The sequence below is a fragment of the Podarcis cretensis genome, assembly GCF_951804945.1.
Source record: "Podarcis cretensis genome assembly, chromosome: 7".
Taxonomy (NCBI): domain Eukaryota; kingdom Metazoa; phylum Chordata; class Lepidosauria; order Squamata; family Lacertidae; genus Podarcis; species Podarcis cretensis.
In genome coordinates this window covers 6868627-6892096 of record NC_137176.1, presented here as the reverse complement: position 1 = coordinate 6892096, position 23470 = coordinate 6868627, and the positions used below count along the sequence as shown (strand labels likewise).

General features: G+C 48.0%; 2 protein-coding genes across 2 annotated transcripts; one reads left to right on the top strand and one right to left on the bottom strand.

Moving 5' to 3' along the window:
* Positions 1 to 1689: 1689 nt before the first annotated feature.
* On the top strand, positions 1690 to 7646 carry MGME1 (mitochondrial genome maintenance exonuclease 1). The gene is made up of 5 exons (XM_079983416.1): positions 1690 to 1811; positions 2328 to 2931; positions 4720 to 4939; positions 6327 to 6459; positions 6953 to 7646. The coding sequence occupies exons 2-5, from the start codon at positions 2406 to 2408 to the stop codon at positions 7097 to 7099; spliced, it is 1026 nt and encodes a 341-aa protein (XP_079839542.1). The 5' UTR covers positions 1690 to 1811; positions 2328 to 2405; the 3' UTR covers positions 7100 to 7646.
* Positions 7647 to 8752: 1106 nt separating this feature from the next.
* On the bottom strand, positions 8753 to 18717 carry OVOL2 (ovo like zinc finger 2). The gene is made up of 4 exons (XM_079983634.1): positions 18339 to 18717; positions 13025 to 13221; positions 11318 to 11507; positions 8753 to 9822 (listed from the first exon to the last, which is right to left on the bottom strand). Exons 1-4 carry the CDS (start codon positions 18700 to 18702, stop codon positions 9512 to 9514), a joined length of 1062 nt encoding a protein of 353 aa, XP_079839760.1. The 5' UTR covers positions 18703 to 18717; the 3' UTR covers positions 8753 to 9511.
* Positions 18718 to 23470: the final 4753 nt, after the last annotated feature.

The following is a 23470-nucleotide window of genomic DNA, read 5'->3' as shown; positions in this document are numbered from 1 at the left end:
AAATCAGCCCTGAGTGCTCACTGGAAGGACAGATCCTGAAGCTGAGGCTCCAATACTTTGGCCACCTCATGAGAAGAGAAGACTCCCTGGAAAAGACCCTGATGTTGGGAAAGATGGAGGGCACAAGGAGAAGGGGACGACAGAGGACAAGATGGTGGGACAGTGTTCTCGAAGCTACCAGCATGAGTTTGACCAAACTGCGGGAGGCAGTGGAAGACAGGAGTGCCTGGCATGCTCTGGTCCATGGGGTCACGAAGAGACGGACACAACTAAACGACTAAAGGTAAAGGTACCCCTGCCCGTACGGGCCAGTCTTGACAGACTCTGGGGTTGTGCGCCCATCTCACTCAAGAGGCCAGGGGCCAGCGCTGTCCGGAGACACTTCCGGGTCACGTGGCCAGCGTGACATCGCTGCTCTGGCCAGAGCCAGAGCCGCACACGGAAACGCCGTTTACCTTCCCGCTGGTAAGCGGTCCCTATTTATCTACTTGCACCCGGAGGTGCTTTCGAACTGCTAGGTTGGCAGGCGCTGGGACCGAGCAGCGGGAGCGCACCCCGCCGCAGGGATTCGAACCGCCGACCTTTCGATCGGCAAGCCCTAGGTGCTGAGGCTTTAACCCACAGCGCCACCTGCGTCCCTAAACAACAACAATACGACTAAACAACAACAATAACAACTAAACAACAACAATAACAATAAACAATAAACGACTAAACAACAACAATAACAAACCTCGCAGGAGTCACCTGGCAGCGGTGGGTGTGGCCTCCAAATTAGCCCAGCCGGGGCAGACTCCCTGCAGGTGAGCGGCGGGCGGGGGATGAGCTCTGATTCTCAGGTGACTGACCTGACGGCTTGCGGAGGGGGGCACTTTGCATCTCCCAGGGGAAGCCGGCGTGGGGAGGGCCACCCGCATCATGCAACGGCTACGTGGGGGGACATTGGAAGAGCTGTCCGGGCATGCCGGTGGAGAGGCCGTTTGGGGGCGCTTTGCCGAGGGCCCCCTAAAACCTGGAGCCCTGTCTCTTTGTGGTCAAAGATAAGAGGCTTGGGCGGATCCCTCCCGGCATAGCAAGGGCTCCCAAGACAGAAAGCTTTTACTAAATCGCACTATGCAAAATGGCATGAAGCACACAAATAAAAAAATGCACGCGGAGTAAGGACAAGAACTGTGCTTTGCTTCTGGATTCCTCCCGTCGGGTGGGTGGGGAGAGGGAAGGGGAAGTGTATTGAAACCCGGAATATTGATCTGAATGGATAATATTCAGTGTTGGAGTTAAAAGTTGTCAATGAACTAGTGGGATCATGTGATGTAATTACTGTACTCCTCCCCCCCATAATGCATATCTCTCTCTCTCTCTCTCTCTCTCTCTCTAAACAGTGAGGCTTTTTGCTGGGTGTGTGTGGCGGGGTGCATTTTACGGTTCAAAAAGATTTTTGGTTATGTTTCCTTTTACGGCTTTGGTTTCTTGGGGAAAGGGGTTTAAGAATGTGCTGAGCGTTTTGACGGTGCTTTTATTTTTTTAAGAAACTATTTTCCCCATGGGGAGATGAAATAAATGGCACTTTACATTAAGAAAAAAAAAAAGAAACCCGGAATATCCTTCCGCGCGTAGCATTCACCGTGTTCTATCTCTCGCCTTCTCTTCTCCTTTGCCTCCTGCCGCTCTTCGCTTCCGGCGGACAAGGCGGGCGGAAGTGACGTCGTGAGGCGAGCGGGTGAAGGAGGCCGTCGGGATGTTTGTCTGAGGCCGGCGTCGCTCCCGCGGGACGTGGAGGTCGAGCCGGGTGACTCCCGCCTCTTGTTCAGGTGGCTCTTAAGGAGTTGTCTTTCGCTCCAGCCGCTTAGACGCATCTTCTTCCCTCAGCCGCTTCCCATTCCAACTGTTCTTCAGGGCTCCGGCTTTATTCAGCTGCGAAAGCGACCGTGGTGACTACAACTCCCATCATCCCTTGCTAGCAGGACTCATGGTCAGGGATGATGGGACTTGTAGTCCGAAAACAGCTGGAGACCCAGGTTTGGGGGGAAACGGATTATCTCAGATACTAATTGCACTTCCTTCTGAGCAATTAGCCTCAGAGCGAATTGTCAATGCAGCTAAGAATACATGGTAGTAGTTGGAGAGCCCAATACATTTTAGGATTAAATTGTACCCCTCTTGCTGGTAAAATGCAATTATTTATTGAATATGTCATACTTTGCTGCACTTCACTGTTACCTCAAAATCTGCTATCTGAAGCATATTTGATGTATCACCCTGACAGTAGTAGTGGCAGACCAGCTGACAGCACACAGCAAATAACCAAAGCTTTTTATATTTAATAGGAAAATTATGGGAAAGTAGAAGCATTTCTCAATGAAACATCTTCTGGAGTCAGCCTTCTGTAAATACTGTCTTGCAGTATGATGTCATTTCTCTGCATTAACAGAAAATGTTGGAGAATCCCAATGTTGTTGAGAGGAATGTTGAACCAGGAAGGATTCAGGTTTAGATCACTTGCTGCTTCGTGCTCTCTCTATGGGAAGAAGAAAACAACCATCCGGTATGAAAACATTGACCAAGAAAAATACAGAGATTTGATCAACTACCTCACATCCTACAAAGACAGTTCTCAAAGACCTGAATTGGTATTTGAAGAAGATAACATGCTAAATGGACCAGAAAGGAAATATAAGAACTCAGACCAGGAGGATGAACCAAAAGTGTGTAGGAACTGGAGCCCTCTAATGAATCCCAATAAGAGCTCTTTGCCTCAAGAAACTGTTCCGGGACCGCCCTTGCAAATCAGTTTGCAAAGGAAAAACTTGGCTAGTGTGACAGCTGTTCTACAACAGACCATGCCTGTGGAGCAAGCTTTTTATCTGGAGAAGTGGAAACAGCGGATGATTCTAGAACTTGGGATAGAGGGTTTTGCCGAATACACTAAAAGTAAGCAATGACTAAATGCATTGAATATATATATATGAACATCCTAAGGTGGGTTGATTGAAATCACCAAGAAAAAAAGGGGCGGATTAATCAATGATTCCATGTTCTGAGTTTAGTAAGAATCAGCAATGTAATTTAGTAAAAATCACCACTGCCTTTCTCCTACCCCTCTGCTGCTGGAGGCCTTGGCTGCTTTTACTAATGCACACATCAGTAAGTTTAATCTGTCAGTCAAATCAGTGTCAGAAATGGAACCTCATTTTGCTCAACACCCACTCTGTATTTTCTTTCTGTGCTTTGCTGTCAAATCTGTGAGCTCTTCCTACCAGGATAAATGCAGTTGTTTCAAGACAGCACTTCACACACATCCCTTTCCCTCCCCTTTTCCAACTGTGCAAGCCCATCTGTTTGAACCCCCATCCTAACAGCATAAATATAACACACCCAGAAGGGTTTCTGTTGTTGCAAGAACTTTACATTAAGGTCACATAGGGCAGGTGCAGCTTAAAAACCTTTTCAGCCGCAGATACTGCATCAGATACAAGCTAAACAAGGGATGAAATTTAAGGGTCACAGCATGCTCACAAATTTGGTTCATTCACCATCTAAAATCAGTCAAGCATGCAGCTGTCGCAAAGTGATTGTTCAAAGAAGTTTGCAGCTCCAGCTTAAGCTGCAGCTGTGACTCAGCTTAAGTGGAGTGGAGTTCAGTAGCAAAAGGAGTCCAGTTACTAGGCAGAGTTTCCAGCAATGTCAGCTTCAGGAAAAGCACCAGTGAGAGGAGCTGGGAACTGAGAGTGGTGTTATTTTCAAGCCACCCTTGTCTAGCACCTTTGTTGTTTGACAAGTGATTTGGGTGGGGTGACACAGCAGACTACAGGTGCCTGTTTTCACTTGTAACGCTAAGTCATAGCTAATGTTAGTAAGCCAGCAACAAACCATGGCTTATTTTCATGAACAAACCATCGTTAGCAAACCCTAGTTAAGGGACATAATGTGCAATCCAGGTAAAAGGCACCCATTATAGACTTTATTAGTTTTCAGCAGCTGACTGGCTCAGTAGAAATTGGTGCATGTTGGAACCATTATTGGTGAAGCCACATCAAACTGGACCCTTAACATCAAAAAATGGCCAAAGTCATACTAGAGTCGCATTTTGGACCACCATCTTGATTAAAAATGGTGGCTGGTGATCAACTTTGATGAAAACTGCTGTGACCACTTTGGGAACCCTTGTGCAGAGTTTGGCAATGATATCCTGAGAGCTGTCTGAACACACAGAGAACCAATGCTAAGGGAGTAGAAGGGACTTTTCTTCAGGAGTCTACTGTGAATCAGGTCATTCTTGGCACTAGAATGCTTAGTTGCTTAAGCTGTTTACAAATTATTGAGGGTCAGGTGCCTTGGGTCTTGGGTTATGAAGCATTTTCCCGACGAGTCCTAATTTAATAAGATGTTAAGTGAGAGTCCTTGAATGTGCATTACAGCATATACTGCCCTTCTCTTGACACCCCAAGTTGTCTTCCCCCATTTTTGTTTTTATTACTTTCATACTCTGTATAGTGGACAAATTCTCAAGCCATCAAAACATATAGTAGATGAATATGAACATGCTACTGTTCAGTCACAGCAGTTCATACATTGATCTGCAAGTCATCAAGTTCCGATAAATCAGCTTATGAAATAATATATATGTTCAATATATGTGTGAAATGGTCTGCAGCATTAACCTTGCAAAGCCAAAATTTGAATAATTACTCGGTATAATTATTTTTTCTTGTTTTGCAGATATCTTTCAACAAGGTAAATTATTCCATGCAGCCATGGAAACTTTACTTTTAGCTGAAGAAATCTCTGTGGAGCAGGAAGAAGACACCAATGTATCTGGCTACATAAGAAGTGTGCAGCATGTGCTGCAACATGTTACTGGAGTGAGAGTCCTTGAAAGTGCAGTACAGCATGAGACCCTTCATTACCAAGGCCTAGTGGATTGTGTGGCAGAATATCGGTGAGTGGCTAACTTTGCATAATACTGTACGTGAACGCTCCAAACAATGTTAAATGCTTTAAAGTAATTTTGACTTAGGCATATACTTTGCTTTCCCATTGAAACCAATGGGACAAAAGTGTCTAACTTCAGGTGCCTTGTGCCCTAAATGTTTAAAACTATCTAGATTTATACCTGCCCTATGCTGCAAACTGAGACACAGGAGACCGTATCCCATTCATCCTCTCCCAAACTCTGGGAGTTGAGTCAAGAGTGAAGCCAAGGTAGCTTGCCCAAAGTGACTCAATTAGGTCATCCTTTTCCCTAATAATAAATTGGGTGGCTTTGTACATACTAGACCAGCAAAACAGGCCACTCAGAGAAAAAGTGTAGGGAGATTCTGCATAGTTATTGCCACCTAGCTTTTGTACCACCTTTGCATATATTTATTTCATGCTTTAAATGGTTTGTGCTTTTTTAAAAAGGTATAATAGCCAAGTACAGTGGTACTTATAGTTACGAACTTAATTCATTCTGGAGGTCCGTTCTTAACCTGAAACTGTTCTTAACTAGAGGCGTGCTTCCCTAATGGGGCCTCTTGCTGCCACTGCGCTGCTGGCACACGATTTCCGTTCTCATCCTGGGGCAAAGTTCTCAACGAGGTAACTCTTCCAGGTTAGTGGAGTTTGTAACCTGAAGTGTTCGTAACCTGAGGCGTTTGTAACTCAAGGTACCACTGTACCTTGATTTTACATTTTTAAATTTTACTGCTGTAAAGCTACCTACTATTTGCTGCCATGGCAGCAAAGCTGCAGTACAAGCACCTTTTTTAAAAAAAAATTATTAAAACGCACACATAACAAATACATTAAATCTGATTTCAGATTGTGTACAAGCACTCTTCAGGGGTACTTTGTCCACAATTCTTCACTCTTGAAGGACCCTACATTCCTTAGTGCCTTCATCAGATGAAGTGACTATCAGGAGAGAGACTCCAGAGAGCTTTGGCACATCTAAATTGCCACCTCTGTTGAAGTAACAAAACAGGAGGAGAAGGAGCTGCCTCTGCCTCAGGTAGCTGAGTGGCTTCCACAAGCTCTGCAGCCTGACAGCAGCACAAGTCTCCACTCTTCACCTGGGCCCTGGGATGGGCTCTCTTATGTTGTGCTGATTTTAGAAGCACTTGTGTCAGCAATGAGAAACTTCGCTGATGAATTTATACAACCGGAAGCAGCCTCATCTCACTGGGAGCTGGAGAAGAGGGGTTGTCCAACAGGGAGCCTCTTTCTCAGTGTGGTGTTGGGCAAGCCCTCACCCCCCTCCCTCAGCGAGGAGGGTCTGCAAAAAGCACAAGCATTTTGGCTGGCTGATTCATAACTATGTTTTCTTTTTACGCTTGGGCACACAGTGGGAAATTATGTGCAATTGAATGGAAGACATCAGGGAAAGCGAAACCATTTCTTCGGAATACGTTTGACAATCCACTCCAGGTTGCAGCATACATAGGAGCCATTAACCACGATGCCAATTACAACTTTCAGGTCAGTAAACTGGGCAGCTGCTGAGTAGCGTGACAATTCAAATAAGTTTTTGCACTTGCTGCCTCTTTTATTTCCACATGCTCATTCTGGAGCTGAATCTGTTTTATCCTATGACATTCCAGAAAAATAAGGACAGCGAAGGGTGGGGCAGGGAAAAAGGTGTTGTTCCTATACCTTGGGTGAGCTGGGGCAAAGTAGTTTGTTTGCTTAGTTTCTGTAAGGGCATGGGGTAAGAGAGGCCTCTTCCTGCCCTCCTCCAGAAGGAAACCAGGTAAGTTGCCTGAGTAAGGACTGAGCTAGTGGAAAAAGCTTCCTCCACCCACAGAGACCTGTACCACTCACTTGCCCAAGCCACACTGTAGTGTTAGCTCTATGTGCATGTCTAGCAAATTCATTCTGTAGAAAGAGTCGAAGACTAAGTCTAGAACAAAAAAAGTCATTTTGCTGAGCATTTCGCTTGCATAACCTCTCCTGAACTTGCTTTGTTCCTCAGGTTGACTGTGGCCTCCTTGTGGTCGCCTACAAAGATGGTTCTCCTGCACATGCACATTACATAGACTCTGAGCTATGCTGTCAGTACTGGAACAAGTGGCTACTTCGCCTGGAAGAATATAAAGAGAAAGACTTTGGAATTGTGTGACCCTTTTTAAATGTAAGCCCCTTTAAGGCAGATTTGCCTTTTTTACTTTGAAGCAAATGGAGGAACTAAATGCTACCAGGAAAACATAGTGGGTGGTATTAAGCTAAGAATTGCTCATTCTGGCAACTGTGGTTGCATACAGAATTTCCCTTCTGGTTAATTCTGCCTAGCTGAGGTACAATGGACTGCCTGGACCTCTCATGCAGGGAGCACAGCTGTGCCTTCTCCCTCTGACCAGTCAATGTCATTCCACCCTCAATCCCCTAGGGGGTTCCCTTGGGGGTTCCCCAGCTGGCGCCTCCCACCACTCTTTTGCATCCATGACAGGTGATTAACAACTCCCATCATGGCGAAGAGATCTTATGCTGGGTTTACTGTAAAAGAAAAGGGAGGGTGGAATTATTATTGACACGAAAACCAGTCGTCCCTGGGGTCAGGACTGCTCCTGCTGTAGAGGGATTCCACTGTAATTTCCATTGCGTGAAAAGTTTATAATGTGAATCATATTCCAAGCAGCAGATTAAATTTGAAATTGCACAAACGCGGACTGCCTTGCTCCAAACTGTTGAGGTGCTATTTTGAGGTCACCTGACTACAAACAATATATTCTAGGAAGACATTGCCTGAATGAAAAATGGTTTGCATAGATGGATTACATTGTGTTCCCAGGACATAGCTCTGATTCAATAGCTAATTAATTGTTGTTGTTGTTGTTATTATTATTATTATTATTATTATTATTATTATTATTATTATTATTTTATTATTATCATCATCATTATTATTATTATTTATTCATTATTATTTATACCCCACCCATCTGGCTGGGTTTCCCCATCCACTCTGGGCGGCTTCCAACAGAACACTAAAATACAATAACCTATTAAACATTAAAAGCTTCCCTAAACAGGGCTGCCTTCAGATGTCTTCTAAAAGTTTGGTAGTTATTTTTCTCTTTGACATCTGGTGGGAGGGCATTCCACAGGGCGGGTGCCACTACCGAGAAGGCCCTCTGCCTGGTTCCCTGTAACTTGGCTTCTTGTAGTGAGGGAACCGCCAGAAGGCCCTCGGTGCTGGACCTCAGTGTCTGGGCAGAACGATAGAGGTGGAGACACTCCTTCAGGTATACTGGACCGAGGCCGTTTAGGGCTTTAAAGGTCAGCACCAACACTTTGAATTGTGCTCGGAAACGTACTGGGAGCCAGTGTAGGTCTTTCAAGACCAGTGTTATATGGTTATATAGCTGTGTGGAAATCCACACTTAAATCTATTGCTAATTTGGGTTCCATTCCAAAGCTAGCCAAGAGCCATCTGAGGATACAGTTGAGGTCCTGCCCTACCAGCAGAGAGGGAAGTCTGATGCAGGGAGGGGACTTACGCCACCCCATCCCACCCCAGTAAGCCTGCGGAAAGCTCCACAGCCATGGATGCCCTGCTGGTGTGGGAGCTGGGCATTGGATGTACACCTCCATGACTGAGGATCCACAGGCACCTAAGCCCTTTTGTTCCCCGACATGCCCCCAGAAGCACCTCTCTGACACCAGCCCTTGAGCTAGCATAGCTCAGTTCTCTTCCCACTAAGCTCAATGGGAGCTGGGTGGACACCACAGAGGGTGCGCCACCACAAGCTTGGACACAAAACATGCTTTCAAATAGAGTCATAAATAACTTTATTGGAATATTTCATAGCAGACTTTGGTTTTTTGGGGGGAGGGGGAATACAAATGATGGTTAGTGTGTTATTGACAAAAATATTTTATTTGAATTCTAGGCCAGTTACCTGTATTCAAATTAAATACAGTTATTTTGGTCAAATACGTTATAGCCGTAGGTAACTGTTTCTTTATCAAAGGATGTCTGTACAAAGATGTCTGTACAAAGGCTGAGAGAGAACAAAGCACAATTCAGATTGTGCTATGTATTGTACTGTGTTCGCCCCATACTGGGGAGATTTTATTCACGTTCAGAAATTAAGTACCTAGACAGTTTGATCAGACCAGGTTGAGTGCCGTCTTCCTTTTGAATTCAGTTCTGGTCAGGGTCGCCATGTCTCCTAGAGTTCAGAGAATAGGGAGCTAAAGGATGGCGCTTTGCAGCTCAGTAGGTAAATCCTGCAAGGTTACGAGCAAAGTTTAGTGACATCAGATGTAGGCTGAAGGCAGCACCTGACAGGTCTAGGGAAGAATCTGATATAATGCGCCTGTGTGTACTAACAGTGAGAATAGTTGAAAACTCTTAAGCCAAACAGACGCTAGCTTGCCTGCCCAAGATATTTCAGTCTTCCCTTCCTCTAGAGATTTCAACAGGGCCACTAAAACCCTGAAACGTTTTGTCAGACCATGACACTTGGCAACCTGACTTCAGACAATTGTAAACTTCCAACTCATTTGGCCACTACAATGCGGTGCAGTATTACTGTTGCTCCCCAGTCTCTTCTGGGCTCATCTCCATTGGAGAGATCGGTTTGTTTTGCAAAACAGCTGCAAGTTTTTTGGATGTTTTCTTCAGAAGAGCACTTCCAGGATGAACATTACTGATGTGCATGTACAAGTCCTCTTGGGTTGGGCCTGTGTAGCCACAATCTTCACAGACATACAGTTTATCTCTTCGTTGTTTGTAAGCATATTGTTGCTGCACTCCATGGATCTTTTTAAGGTGAGATTCCAGGGAACAGCGCTGGGTAAAGGCTTTGTTGCAGATCTCGCATTTGTATGGGCGGATTCCTGAAATGTAATTTTTAGGAACTTTAAGGAGCATTCTAAAAATAATCTCCAACATTTAACTCCACTGCATACATTACAGATTTGATCACTGCAAACTGTAGCTGATGATGTTTCTCATTGCTATGTGTATGTTGTAATTCTTTGGGGGAAAGGGCTGAATGTGGTACAGGCCACAAAATTAATATTTCTGCAGAACTCAGAAATTTGCTTCTGTCCTTTATAGCTGAAAATATATGTTTGAAAATACTTATAAGAGAGAAACTGGGTAATATTTATAATAATTGCACCAGGCTTCATTGTCTTGCATAGCTTCTTTTCCCTCACCAAAGCTGTCAAAACTAGAGGGGAAATCTATAAATTAGTTTAAAAATGCATGATTAATTAAATAAAATTGGGGAAAAATATGAACGTTTGAAAAAAAAGTGTGCTGGAGCTCAAGATTAACAGTGCAGTATGTGCAATAGCTGAACGCTGCCTTTTAATTTGAAACGAACACGAAACAGAGAACACACACAACAGTGTTAGTATTTGCTACTCTTTTTCAGAGGAATACAGTAGGCTTGCAACTTACGCTAGGGTTACGTTCTGGGGGATTGTGTGTAAAGCCAAAATCGTGTATAATCAGAATGACCCTGGTGGAACCACCCCTGCTTCCCTGAAGGCAGCAGGCCTTTCTCTCCACCTTGCTTACTGGGCTCTGGAGGCTCTTAGAACTCATGTTAAACCTTCCCAGAATCCAGAAGAGCTTTTTAGCACTCTGCCTTGCGTGTGTCTAATTGGTGCGTTTTCAGCCACCTGGCCACCAGGCACATAAAGCTGTGGTGGCACAGCTTAAACGTGTGCAAGCTGCAAGTTGCTTGTTAGCAACCTTAGAGGAGGAGGGGTGGGGAAAGAGGTTATGGCCAGTGATAGCAGTGGGGTAAAATCACTAGAGAAGGGTGCAGAGCAGGGCCAGCAAGAGCACGTGGCCTGGGCAGATTTCCACAGTTGGACACTGAGGTCTTGGGGTCCACACTTGTGCCCTGGCCCTGAAGTCCCCCACTCCTTTTGAACCAGAAGCTACTTGGTGTGTTCATATGCAAAAAGCAAATGGGCTTACAGTGGTGCCCCGCAAGACGAATGCCTCGCAAGACGAAAAACTCGCTAGACGAAAGGGTTTTTCGAGGTGCTTCGCAAGACGAATTTCCCTATGGGCTTGCGTCGCAAGACGAAAACGTCTTGCGGATTTGCTTCCTTTTTCGTAAAACCGTTAATACCCGGGCAATCCGCGCTCCGCAAGACGAAAAAATCGCAAGACGAAGCGACTCGCGGAACGAATTAATTTCGTCTTGCGAGGCACCACTGTATCTGTTTTATCATTGAGATTTCTAAGCTGCTCTGGGAGTTTTTCTTTCCCCCCTGAAGAGTAGAAGAAAAATCCTTTAAATCAATACACAAACAGTCAATAGAGCAAACTTTCCTTGCGAAGGAATGGAAAGTGCACCTCATTTCTTACCTGTATGTGTCCTTACGTGTCTTTTCAGATCAAAAGTATCATTGAATCCTTTCCCACAGAAGGTGCACAAGTGCCTCTTCACTTGACTGTGACACTTGGTGTGGCGGTTCAGCATGCGCTGCAGGCGAAATCCTTTGCCGCATAGCTCACAGTTGTACAACAAGGCCTCTCCACAAGTGCCAGTCGTGAACTAAGAGAGGAAAATAAAACAGGATCTTAAGAGTCACAGATCTTACCTAGCCTGAACTAAAGTATGTCCTGGAGCAAGCCTGCAGAACTTTAGGTCTGCCAATCTGCAACTGACAAACTGTGCCTGCCCGTTGCCTTATTTCCTTGGGATAATGACATATAGATATTTAAAAATATAAAATTTAAACATAATTTCTTATCAGACAACTTTTGTGATCCCCTTCTGCTCCTCTACTGGAATGTTAACTCACATGATTTCTTATTTCTCACAAGTTTAGTGTGGATGATAACATGGAGGTAGGGATATGGAAGGGACGCAGGTGGCGCTGTGGGTTAAAGCCTCAGCGCCTAGGGCTTGCCGATCGAAAGGTCGGCGGTTCGAATCCATGCGGCGGGGTGCGCTCCCGCTGCTCGGTCCCAGCGCCTGCCAACCTAGCAGTTCAAAAGCACCTCCGGGTGCAAGTAGATAAATAGGGACCGCTTACCGGCGGGAAGGTAAACGGCGTTTCCGTGTGCGGCTCTGGCTCGCCAGAGCAGCGATGTCACGCTGGCCACGTGACCCGGAAGTGTCTCCGGACAGCGCTGGCCCCTGGCCTTTTAAGTGAGATGGGCGCACAACCCCAGAGTCTGTCAAGACTGGCCCGTACGGGCAGGGGTACCTTTACCTTTACCTTTAGGGATATGGAGGCAAGATCCTTACTGCCAGGGGCATGAAAAAGCAGTATCCCAGTACTACTCCCTGGACCCAGTACTACTCCCTGGGTGGAGACGCTTCTTCAGGTATACTGGGCCAAGGCAGTTTAGGGCTTTAAAGGTCAGCACCAACACTTTGAATTGTGCTTGGAAAAGTATAGTGGTACCTCAGGTTAAGAAATTCATTCTGGAGGTCTGTTCTTAACCTGAAACTGTTCTTAACCTGAAGCACCACTTTAGCTAATGGGGCCTCCTGCTGCCACTGCGCCACCACTGCACGATTTCTGTTCTCATCCTGAAGCAAAGTTCTTAACCCGAGGTAATATTTCTGGGTTAGCAGAGTCTGTAACCTGAAGCATATGTAACCTGAAGTGTATGTAACCCGAGGTACCACTGTACTGGGAGCCAATGTAGGTCTTTCAAGACTGGTGTTATGTGGTCTCGGCGGCCGCTCCCAGTCACCAGTCTAGCTGCCGCATTCTGGATTAGTTGTAGTTTCCGAGTCACCTTCAAAGGTAGCCCCACGTAGAGTGCATTGCAGTAGTCCAAGCGGGAGATAACCAGAGCATGCACCACTCTGGCGAGACAGTCCGCAGGCAGATAGGGTCTCAGCCTGAGTACAAGATGGAGCTGGTATACAGCTGCCCTGGACACAGAGTTGACCTGTGCCTCCATGGACAGCTGTGAGTCCAAAATGACTCCCAGGCTGCGCACCTGGTCCTTTAGGGGCACAGTTACCCCATTCAGGACCAGGGAGTCCTCCACACCAGCCCACCTCCTGTCCCCTGACCACCTGTGACCTTCATTCACAATGACAGTCTGTACCTTGATTTTGGATCTGACTGTGGGTCGGTTCACTGCTGAGTCCAGAAGTGCCTCCTCTGGTGTGGATTCAGGAGCCGAGGTGTTGGCAGCCTCTGTGTCCCTGCTGCTGCTGCTGCTGCTGCTGCTGCTACTGCTGCTGCTCTCTAAGCTGCAGCTGTCTTCACTGCGATAGTTGAGAAGGGCATGCTTCACCTCTCCTGGAGATTGAGCACACGGTTAAATGACAGAAACAGGGAGCATTCATATGCATAATGATTTTTGCATCATACTCCTGGAATTACTCACTTATTTGATAGGGCCTGATCTGTTTCACAGACTTGGGATACAGAACAATCAGCTAATCATTATGCATCACACCTGACTTTAAAAAGCCAGTTTCAGTCTGTGTGTTAAGATTCCAAGAGTTTGAAGCAGGAACTACTGTCCTCCTCCAGACATTGTTTTCCCACACCAGCCTCATCCTCTGATATCTGCATAACACAGTTGTCTGCAAAATACCTCCTACACCTGAGCAGCTTGTCTGGGCTCCTTTATTTAAAAACACCGCCAGGAGACTGGATAACAACACTATAAGGTTGTCATAAGCTTCTGTAGAATCATATGGAATCAGGTTACAAAAAAGGAGATTCCGACTACATCAAGAAGAACTTTCTGAGGGCAAGAGCTGTTCAACAGTGGAATGGTCTCCCTTGGGAGGTGGTGGGCTCTCCTTCCTTGGATGTTTTTAAGCAGAGGTTGGATGGCCATCTTTCGGGGATGCTTTAGCTGAAATCCCTGCATTCCAAAGGGTTGGACTAGAGTCCCGTCTAACTCTACAATTCTATGATTTCCCCTGTCTCTCTCCTGACAAAGGTCATCACCAGGGCCGTCTTACCCATAGGCGCTAGGGGTGCGGGACACCCAGGCAGCAGACTCTCAGGGGTGCCAGGCCGAGAGTCCAGGGCCCGAAAGTTGAGTCCGGGGAAGAGCCTGCCCATCGCTCAGAGCGCCACAGTGGGCTCTTCTGCTGCGGGCAGCTCTGCGCCCTGAGTTCGGGGTGACTGAGCCAGTGAGACGCTGAGGCAGCCAGCTGGTTCTACCCTTCTGCGTGCCTGGGACTGGGCAACTGGGGGGGCGCGCCAGGCGGATCTTTGCACCCCAGCGCCGCATATGCTACCCTATCATGCTACCCGCATATGATACCCTATCATATAGGGTGACCAACACAGTTTCTGTGCCAAAACCAGGCCTCAACCCCGACTGAAATGGGTATTGAAAATCAGTTTCCTCCAAGAGTGCCTGGATCTGGTCTGCAACCACCCAATTAATAACCTTGCCCAAGAATGGGAGAATAGCAGTTGTAGTTCCTTATATGTTCTGAGTCCAGTGAGGGTTTCTTAAGGAGTGGCTTTACCACTGCTTCCTTCAAACAGGCAGAGACCAACCCCGTGTCGTAGGGAGGCATTGCTCACCTCCCTGGCCTTGGAAGAGAAGAGTAAAGACCCGTGATGCAAAGGTTGTGATGTGAGCACAGTTCAAGCAGACTTTGCCCATTTTTGCTCATGCTGCCAATAATATCAAAGAGGCCTATGCAGTTGTTCCATGTGTGATGATCACCCCCAGCTCTGGTACTGAAATCTCTCAGCAGGAATAGGTGTTTGGAGGCTGGAACTTTCCTGATAGCCTGGTCTACTTTCTCCTAGAACTGGTCCTTGGTCTGTATGCCAATGCACACAGTGGCAGCATAGATGCTCAAGATGTTGACCAACCCAGAGGAGGTTGAGAGACGGAGGGAAAGCAAGTGTTCTGATCCCTCGTTGGGTGGTTCTGTCACAAACAGAAGGGAGTCCCTCACTGTGAGGCTTATGTGGTTCTTCCAGATGCCCTCCTTGGCAGAAAAACGTGTCCTTCTTCTCTCGGAGGCTGCCATTGGAAGCGAGTCTGGTCTCCTGCAAAACGCTGACGTTGAATGTTTTCGGCTCATGGTCAAGGATGGCTGTCTTCCATGAGTCACCAACCTGCAGCAGGTCACTGGATAAGCCAGGACGCATGGTCCTGATGTTCCAGCTTACTAAGTGCAGGAGGGTTTGTTTATTTTATTTGTTGCCTGATGCTGTGGTTCAGTCCACTTGCCGGGTGATACTTTGGGTTCCAAACATTCACTGAAGAAGGTGGACAGTGCCAGATTGGCACTTTATTGACTGAGGGCTGCCTGGCCTCAGGTGAGCAGTAGCTGACCAGTTCGATGCAATTATATTTCCCACCAATGAAGGCAACCCAAAGATCTTGTACCTTACACCAGTCAGGTTGAGCTTATATCTTATAACTGCCTCCCATGTTGTTTGTGCTGCATTCGCAACACTAAAGTGACCTCTCCAGGGCGCAAACCTGGGCAATATATGTGGAGCTCCTGGGCTGCCCAGATGACAAGCCCTCACTGATGTGGTCCAAAGGAAAGCAAAACATTTGGCACCAGCTTGGCTGCAGGAGTTGCCAGAAGGAGACATATAAGGCGCTATCCAACTGCCTTAGGGACTCCACTGCAGATTTGTGTAGGGTTTACTCCTTGGCCTTCTTTCAAAGATGTCCTGCAAGGCAGTGGATACTAATTATTCCTCAGAACTTACTCTGAAGCCTTTCTCATGAATGAGTATAGCCACAAGGCAGTAAGGGTTTAAGATCAGTTTTCTTTCTCTTTGGTGGGCTACCTTCCTAGGTTAATGAGCCCCATCTGCCCCTCATTTCCCCAACAGCAAGTGCAGAAACCTCCTTCTTGACTGATGTCAAATGTGGATGGTCCTTACCCAAGAGATGTTGTTTGCAGATGATGCAGCCTTGACAGCACATTCAGAGGAAGATCTACCATTTTGCCCCAAGCTTGCAGGGCATTCAGTCGGCCTTAGTGTCAGCCTGATGAAACATCATGCGTCAGGATGTCACCAGCACTAAACACATTCTCCACACACTTGAGGCGGTAGATGATTTTGTCTACCTGGTTTCCATCATAACCAGAAACCTCTCCATTGATGCTAAGCTGGACAAGCGTACTGGCAAGGCAGTTAAGGGTATGGGAGAATGGGAAGCTAATGTCCAACGCCAAGATGAAAGTCTCCCAGGCATGTGTGTTGAGCAGGCTGCTTTATGGAAGTGAATTAAGGGTAACTAACGCAGGTGGCGCTGTGGGTTAAAGCCTCAGCGCCTAGGACTTGCCGATCGAAAGGTCGGCGGTTCGAATCCCTGCGGCGGGGTGCGCTCCCGCTGCTCGGTCCCAGCGCCTGCCAACCTAGCAGTTCGAAAGCACCTCCGGGTGCAAGTAGATAAATAGGGACCGCTTACCAGCGGGAAGGTAAACGGCGTTTCCGTGTGCGGCTCTGGCTCGCCAGAGCAGCGATGTCACGCTGGCCACGTGACCCGGAAGTGTCTCCGGACAGCGCTGGCCCTCGGCCTCTTAAGTGAGATGGGCGCACAACCCCAGAGTCTGTCAAGACTGGCCCGTACGGGCAGGGGTACCTTTACCTTTACCTTTTTAACAACCGTCAGAAGTGACACTTCAACGCCTTCCACATGCACTGTTTTGGGAAGATTCTGGGCATGGCAGGGCAGTTTCAAACGAAGATGTGCTCTTTCAAGACTACATTCCTAGCATGTTTGCACTTCTGTCTCAGTGATGGCTTGGTCAAGAACATAGAGTGGAAGATGGCAGGATCCCCAAGCTTGTGCTGGTTTAAGGCACCAGACCCATTGGCAAGGCAGGCAACATCAACTCCACCATGTGGGAATCCCTTGCAGGCAATCACAGTGCCTTCAGACAGGCAGGCCTGTATCCCCAGCAGTGACCACAGGTAGAATGACCATTAAGAGCAGAGGTGCTGGGTTGCTCCCAAGATCAGTGCGCACTGTGTACATGTGAATCATGCACATGACACAGGCGGCTGAGTGTTCAGCCACTGGACCTGCATCGCTCAACGTGCACAGGGATGCCTGAAGACTGAGGAGCCCCAATCTCCTTAAAACAAATATTGAGGGGGCCGAGGAGCCTTTGGCCCCCTAGAGCTGGTAGACGTGGCTAGGAAGAGAAACACCCTAGTGCACCCGTAGCAGCGCATGCCTTCATGCTTGTAAGTGAAATGGAGAATTCTCCTAATCTACAGTTAATGGCAATGCTCTGGAATGGGGGTGGGGTAACTTGAGATGAAAGTTACTGAAAGTGAAATAGTGATCTTCCGAATGAGGGCTGATTAACTCGGGGCCATTCACTTTCCTCTTCTCGTGATCCCCACCGGGCAGCCCGACATGGGGCCAGGAGCTCCCCGGGGGCGGCGCGGCAAACAAAGGCGCTCCCTCCCGAGGCCTGTTTGATCTCAGGGCGGGTCCCGGGGCCGCCCGGCGCCTCGCCCGCCGCAACCGGGAGCGCTCGGCCCGCCGCCGAGCGCAAAGGTCACCGCGCTCCGCCTCGAGCGCCCCCCGCCGCCCGCTCCGGACGTCGTCGGGACACGTGTTTCGTTTGCCCTTTCGGGGAAGGCAGCCCTCGAGTCGCGCGCGCGAGACCAGCCGCCCTCCCGCGTGGCTCTTCTCCGCGGCTCTTGTTCAAAGCTCAGCGAGGGCCGCTCGGTCTCTCTCTGGTCGTGTGAAAGCGTGACCCGCGGCCCCTTCCCGGCCGAGAGCCGCCGCCGAAGCCCCGCCCCTGACCTCAGGACCCCCGAGACCGCAGCAATCCGCCCAAAGGGCGGCTCAAAGCGGGAGCCGAACAATGTTTGCTCGGAGTGAGTTCACTTCTGAGTATACACGGTTCGGATGGGGCTGCAATCCGATTCGCGTTAACTTGGCCAGAAGGAAGCCTCGTGGAAATCGGCGGCGGGGCAGCATTTATGAGCAGCCCTGCGGAGACTGGCTGCCACGGGACTCCCGTCCCGCCTGCTCCGAAGCGTGTCTACTCGGAAGTAACTCCTATTGACTTCGGCACGGCTCGCTCCCGGGGAAAGGAGGTTGGGGGCTGCAGCCGAAAACGTTATAACTTCTCCTGCGGAAACCGATTTCAGATCCGCCAGGGCTTAGCCGCAGAAACTTTTCAGTGCCGGACTCGGCGCTAACGTCTACGAAGTGATAGCAAAGGTGCATCGAAGCATACGCAGAGTTCTCTCCTCTGCCCGTTGCTTGGGTCCCCTGCGGCCAGGATTCAGAGCCGGTCTCAATCCGGCTTCCAAGCTGTTTGGGGCAACTGCTGCCTCCTGGAGAAGAGCCTAACCGGTTTGGGGGGAGCGGCGGGAGGAGCCCAGCTGAGGCCGAGGTGCGGTGGGGGGGGGGGCGGCCAGGTGTGCTGCTTCCTCCGCCTTACCTGGGACATAAGTGTCGGCCCTCTCTTCGTCGGGCAGCTCGTCCCAGCTGCGACTGGCCGGCAGCGGGTTCCTCCTCTTCACCAGAAATACTCTGGGCATGATGAGATCCGCGATTTCACCTTTCCTCCTGGCCGTTCCGTTTTCTGGGAACTCCGCCCTTCCCTGGGGTTCCAGGTGAGGCGCGCTGGCAAGGGGTCGCGGCTTCTGCTGGCTCCCCCCGGCCCGATCCCCCTCCTCAAGGAGAGCAAGAGACCCCACGCCGGAGCCGGAGGTGCCCCCCTTCACCCCCACCCCCTTTCCAAAGGTGTATCTGAGCGAAGGCACCACCAGGAAACTTGGAGGGAGCATGCGTGCTGCAAACATAACGGTGTCAACAAGCTTCTCTACCTGTCCGACCGGTTGGAGCAGCTGCTTTGTTCCAGCCCTTCCTTAGGCATGAATGTTTGCAAAGAATGTAACGTCTGAAAATGAGGAGGGGGGATTCCTAGGACCGTAGACTTCCCTCCCCAGGTCATTTCTGTCACCAGCAAGAGCAAGCACCCCTTTTCCTGACAGCAGCGGAGACCACCCCCCCCCCACCAACCCAGATGGAGCCTTGGGGTTGCATGCTTGTGTCTCCAAGGTCCTGGAAGCCGATTTGGGCGCTGAGCTGCTCTCCCCTTGGGGCTCTAAATGTGTATCTGGTTGCCATGTACAAACACACCAGCTAATTTCATATTAATATAATGAATGCTTCTGTGGGACATGCAAGAATTTCCCTCTAGCTAGGTTTTGTGTGTGTGTGGACACGCAGTGCCTCCATGGGAAGTAACTACAAGCTGACATTCAAAGCCAAGCAGCTCCAGGCACTTATATTAAGTTATTTTTTTTGCTGTCTGCTTTGCATGCAGTCATCTTGAGAGGCCTCTCTCTCCTCTGAGTTTGGTGATGAAGATGCCTCCAAGGTAGGGCAAGGGTGCTTCTCCAGCATGTAAGCGTGAGAATGTCTAGATGAAACACGAGAGCCTACGTTTTAATGTGTATTAAAAAATAATAATGGATGGAGCTGCCTGCTATGTACATCAAGGACTCTGCTGTGTGTTTTATGTAGAGCTCCAAAGCAAATACTGTAGAGTATAGGCCGCTTCTCACTAGAACCAAAAGAAGGAAAAATGACCCCTGGTTAATAAGGCAACAACATAAGATAAATAAATCAAGGGTAAGAAACTTAAATGAACTTTATATCTATATACACAAAATCTAATGGCTGTGATGCCCATAAATAAATAAAAAATACATAAAAAGAGTTGAATCTTATTATTAAAAAAGGCACAGAAAGGCAATAAAACAAAAATCCAAAAAAGTGAGTACCAAATATCTAAAACCTATAATACAATAACTGGGATGTATAGATCCATAAACAAAAGATGAATATAAGACGTGTGCCAATCACTGAACAAAGTGGCAGGTACTCTATATCCCTTTTCACCAGAAGTCCCACCTTTTTATAGGAAAGGATATGAATTCAATATTAAATCATATGCTGTGTATATATTCTTTCCTGTGCATCTGGTTCTTCCAAGGTTGCTGCTTCTAAGTCCCCACAATGTACAGGCTCATGTTTAAAATGCCCCCGTGCCTTTAGTGACTTCCATGCCCCCAGGGGTGTCCTGCCCCTCATTCAATGACCAATACAGCATGGGATCAGACCCCGTTGGGGTGCTGAGGGGCCCATCTTGATCTCATGGCCACGATGGGCCTTCCCTCACCTACCATCCCTAGGTGACTGACCCCTGGCCAACAGGAAAACATTTCAAAGCTCTGTTGTCCTGAGGTCTACATTTTTCTTTGTATTTTGTAGGAGACACATGGGATGATGTTATACCCATGTCACAGTTAAGAACCCAAAATGTGAAATATTATTCTAGACTTGCCTTGTCCTTAATCCTAAACACACCTGCTCTTATTTCCAGCTGTGGCATTCAGACAGTTTTACTGACAAAGCCCTGTTCGTCCAAGGTTTGTGTTTAGAGTCTTCTGGTGGAGTTGGAAGGCAGCAAGAACAAAATTTGATTTATTTGTCTTTCTTTTAAATATATATTTTTTACTGTACAACATCATGCACAAATGAAATAACACACCCCACTCTCGTCTAGAAGCTGAAGTTTAGTCAATACAACAGAAATACAACCTAAACAGCATAATTACGGTAAGTTCCTACCCCATACAACTATCTATATAGGGGGTAATATAAAGTTTATGCTAACTGAAAAGCCTCAGCAATTGGAGAATCGACTAAGGCAACACTCTCAAGGCCTCATCAGAGTCTGTATTTACAGCAGCATCAAGATCAGCATGAAGGCGAGCCCTTCTGTCCTCAAAATGTCTAGCAATCTTGTCACAGCAGGTCTTTGACAGTTCTAGCACCCCATCAATCAGGCAGCTTTGCTGTTCAGTCAGCTGCACTCTGCCACTTCTACGCTAGCCAGCTTGACATTGCCTGCCCTGCTTCAATCCACATTAATTCTGAGGAAAACTAAGGAGCACAATGAGTGGCGCAGTGTCCAAGTCGATGCTCCCAAGAGATTGAGTCAATAGCCCTCCTTATCTCCCTGGTCCACAGTGAGGTAAGGAGCTCAACGGGATTGCTGACATTGGAAAATCCCCATCAGATTCCATAAGTCGTCCAGTTGGGGCGACCCAGGATGTTTTGGCACTGGAGGCAAAACAGAATATTCTCAGGGCTCTGAGCTAAGGAGAGGCAAAATTAAGAAGATCCATACTTGAGAAGATCCATTTTGGGGCACTGAATTTTGACCTCACACAGGGCACCATAATAATAATAATAATAATAATAATAATAATAATAATAGAAATAATAATAATAAATTTTATTTATACCCCGCCTTCCCAGTTAAAAAACCGGGCTCAGGGTGGCTAACAACAAAATTAAAACACTTAATTGTAAAAGCAACATAAAATACAGTATAAAAACATGAATAACAATAAAATTCATAAAAAGGGAGGGGGAGGGAAGAGAAGGGAAATAAAAGATCAGGCTGAATTCAAATTAAAGGCCAGGTGGAATAGCTCTGTTTTACAGGCCCAACAGAAGGAGGTTAAATCCTGAAGTGCCCTAGTCTCATGGGACAGAGCATTCCACCAGGTTGGAGCCATCACGGAAAAGGCCCTGGCCCTGGTGGAGGATAGTCTGACTTCCTTAGGGCCCGGGACCTCTAAACTATGGTTATTCATGGACCTTAAGGTCCTCTGCGGAGCATACCGGGAGAGGTGGTCCTGTAAATACGAGGGCCCTAAGCCACATTACAAAAGATTATCCAAGTCCACCCCTGCCTTCTCCTCTACTGTGCACCTGCTGCCACCCACCCACTGCTGTGCCCCCACCTAGCAGCTGGCACACAGCAGGTAGCAGCAGGTGGGTGCATGGTGGCAGGTGTCCATATTGCAGAGGAAGAGGCAGTAGCAGCCCACAAGTGTCTGCAGTCCCTCCCAGTTGTCCGGAGGCTGCTGCCCTGTGGTCCCTGTCTCCCCTCGCCTCATGATTGGGCCAGCCCTACATCCAACATCATGCCTGAGAGATGCCTTCTTAAGCTCCATCAGGGAGGCTGCTCAGTGTGGACAATACACCAATAGCACCTCCAATCTGCCCCATGGACCTAATGAGATGTCTTTTAGACCACAGTGCACTGGTGGCTGCTACCCCCTGGACCAGTTGGGGTGACCAGTGGCCAGGGAGGAATCATAGAATTGTAGAGATGGAACAGGGACCAACGGGTCATCTGGTCCAACCCCCTGCAATGCAGGTTTTTTTTGCCCAACGGGGGGCTCGAACCCACAACCCTGAGATGAAGAATCTCATGGAGAGCTCAGGTGGTAGAGCATGAGACTCTTAATCTCAGGGCTGTGGGTTCAAATCCCACATTGGGCAAAAGCTTCCTGCATTGCAGGGGGTTAGAATAGATTACCTTTGTGGTCCCCTCCATATATGATTCTATGCTTGACTGAGCTACCCCAGAAGTTACTTGTAAGGTAAAGGTAAAGGTACCCCTGCCCGTACGGGCCAGTCTTGACAGACTCTGGGGTTGTGCGCCCATCTCACTTAAGAGGCCAGGGGCCAGCGCTGTCCGGAGACACTTCCGGGTCACGTGGCCAGCGTGACATCGCTGCTCTGGCGAGCCAGAGCCGCACACGGAAACGCCGTTTACCTTCCTGCTGGTAAGCGGTCCCTATTTATGTACTTGCACCCAGAGGTGCTTTCGAACTGCTAGGTTGGCAGGCGCTGGGACCGAGCAGTGGGAGCGCACCCCGCCGCAGGGATTCGAACCGCCGACCTTTTGATCGGCAAGCCCTAGGCGCTGAGGCTTTAACCCACAGCGCCACCTGCGTCCCTTGAAGTTACTTGTAGGGAAGGCCAATAAAGTCACATGGATAGGGCCAAGTTGTTTTGTTTCCCTCCCCCCTCATCCTCCTCGCTTGCAAAGGTGTGGACACAAAAGCATTGCAGTTGTATAAAGTACATAGTACCTAACTAAAAGGAAAAGCGCCTGACCTTGGTTTAGAAGGGGTCCCTGATTCCCTGCTGTCAAAATTTCTAATGTGAGTAACTGTCACTATAGCCATGCATTACTCTGAAAGAAGCCTCATTAAATGCCATAGGGATTACTCCCAGTTAGGACTGGAGCCTGAATTGGGTAGTTTTAAAGGTGCCACAAAGAACTTCAATAGACCTTACAACTCCCAGGAAGTAGGGTTCGGAATGCAGTTTATCCTGTAACTCTAAACCCATTTACTTGAGAGTAATCCTTTCCCTATTGACTTCAACGGACTTTACCTCTGAATAGAATCACGGTTAGGATTAAGCAGTTAGTTGTCAAATGCTCTTCTACCGCTGGTGACCTGTTTTAAAGGGAATCCTACAGGCTGACAAAGCTTCTGTTATGTAGGGCTGAAACTGGATTAACCGTCCAATTCCTAGCGCAAAGCACAATTCCTAACAGGGGGGAGGTTTAATCCACTTGGAGACACTCACGTGAAGGTTGTGCTTGTGTTTATTAAGGCTGCAGTAATAACAGCTGCTGCCCCCATGGGCTGGAGTGGGTTTATCCCGCAGTTAAGTGCATAGGCCTACACA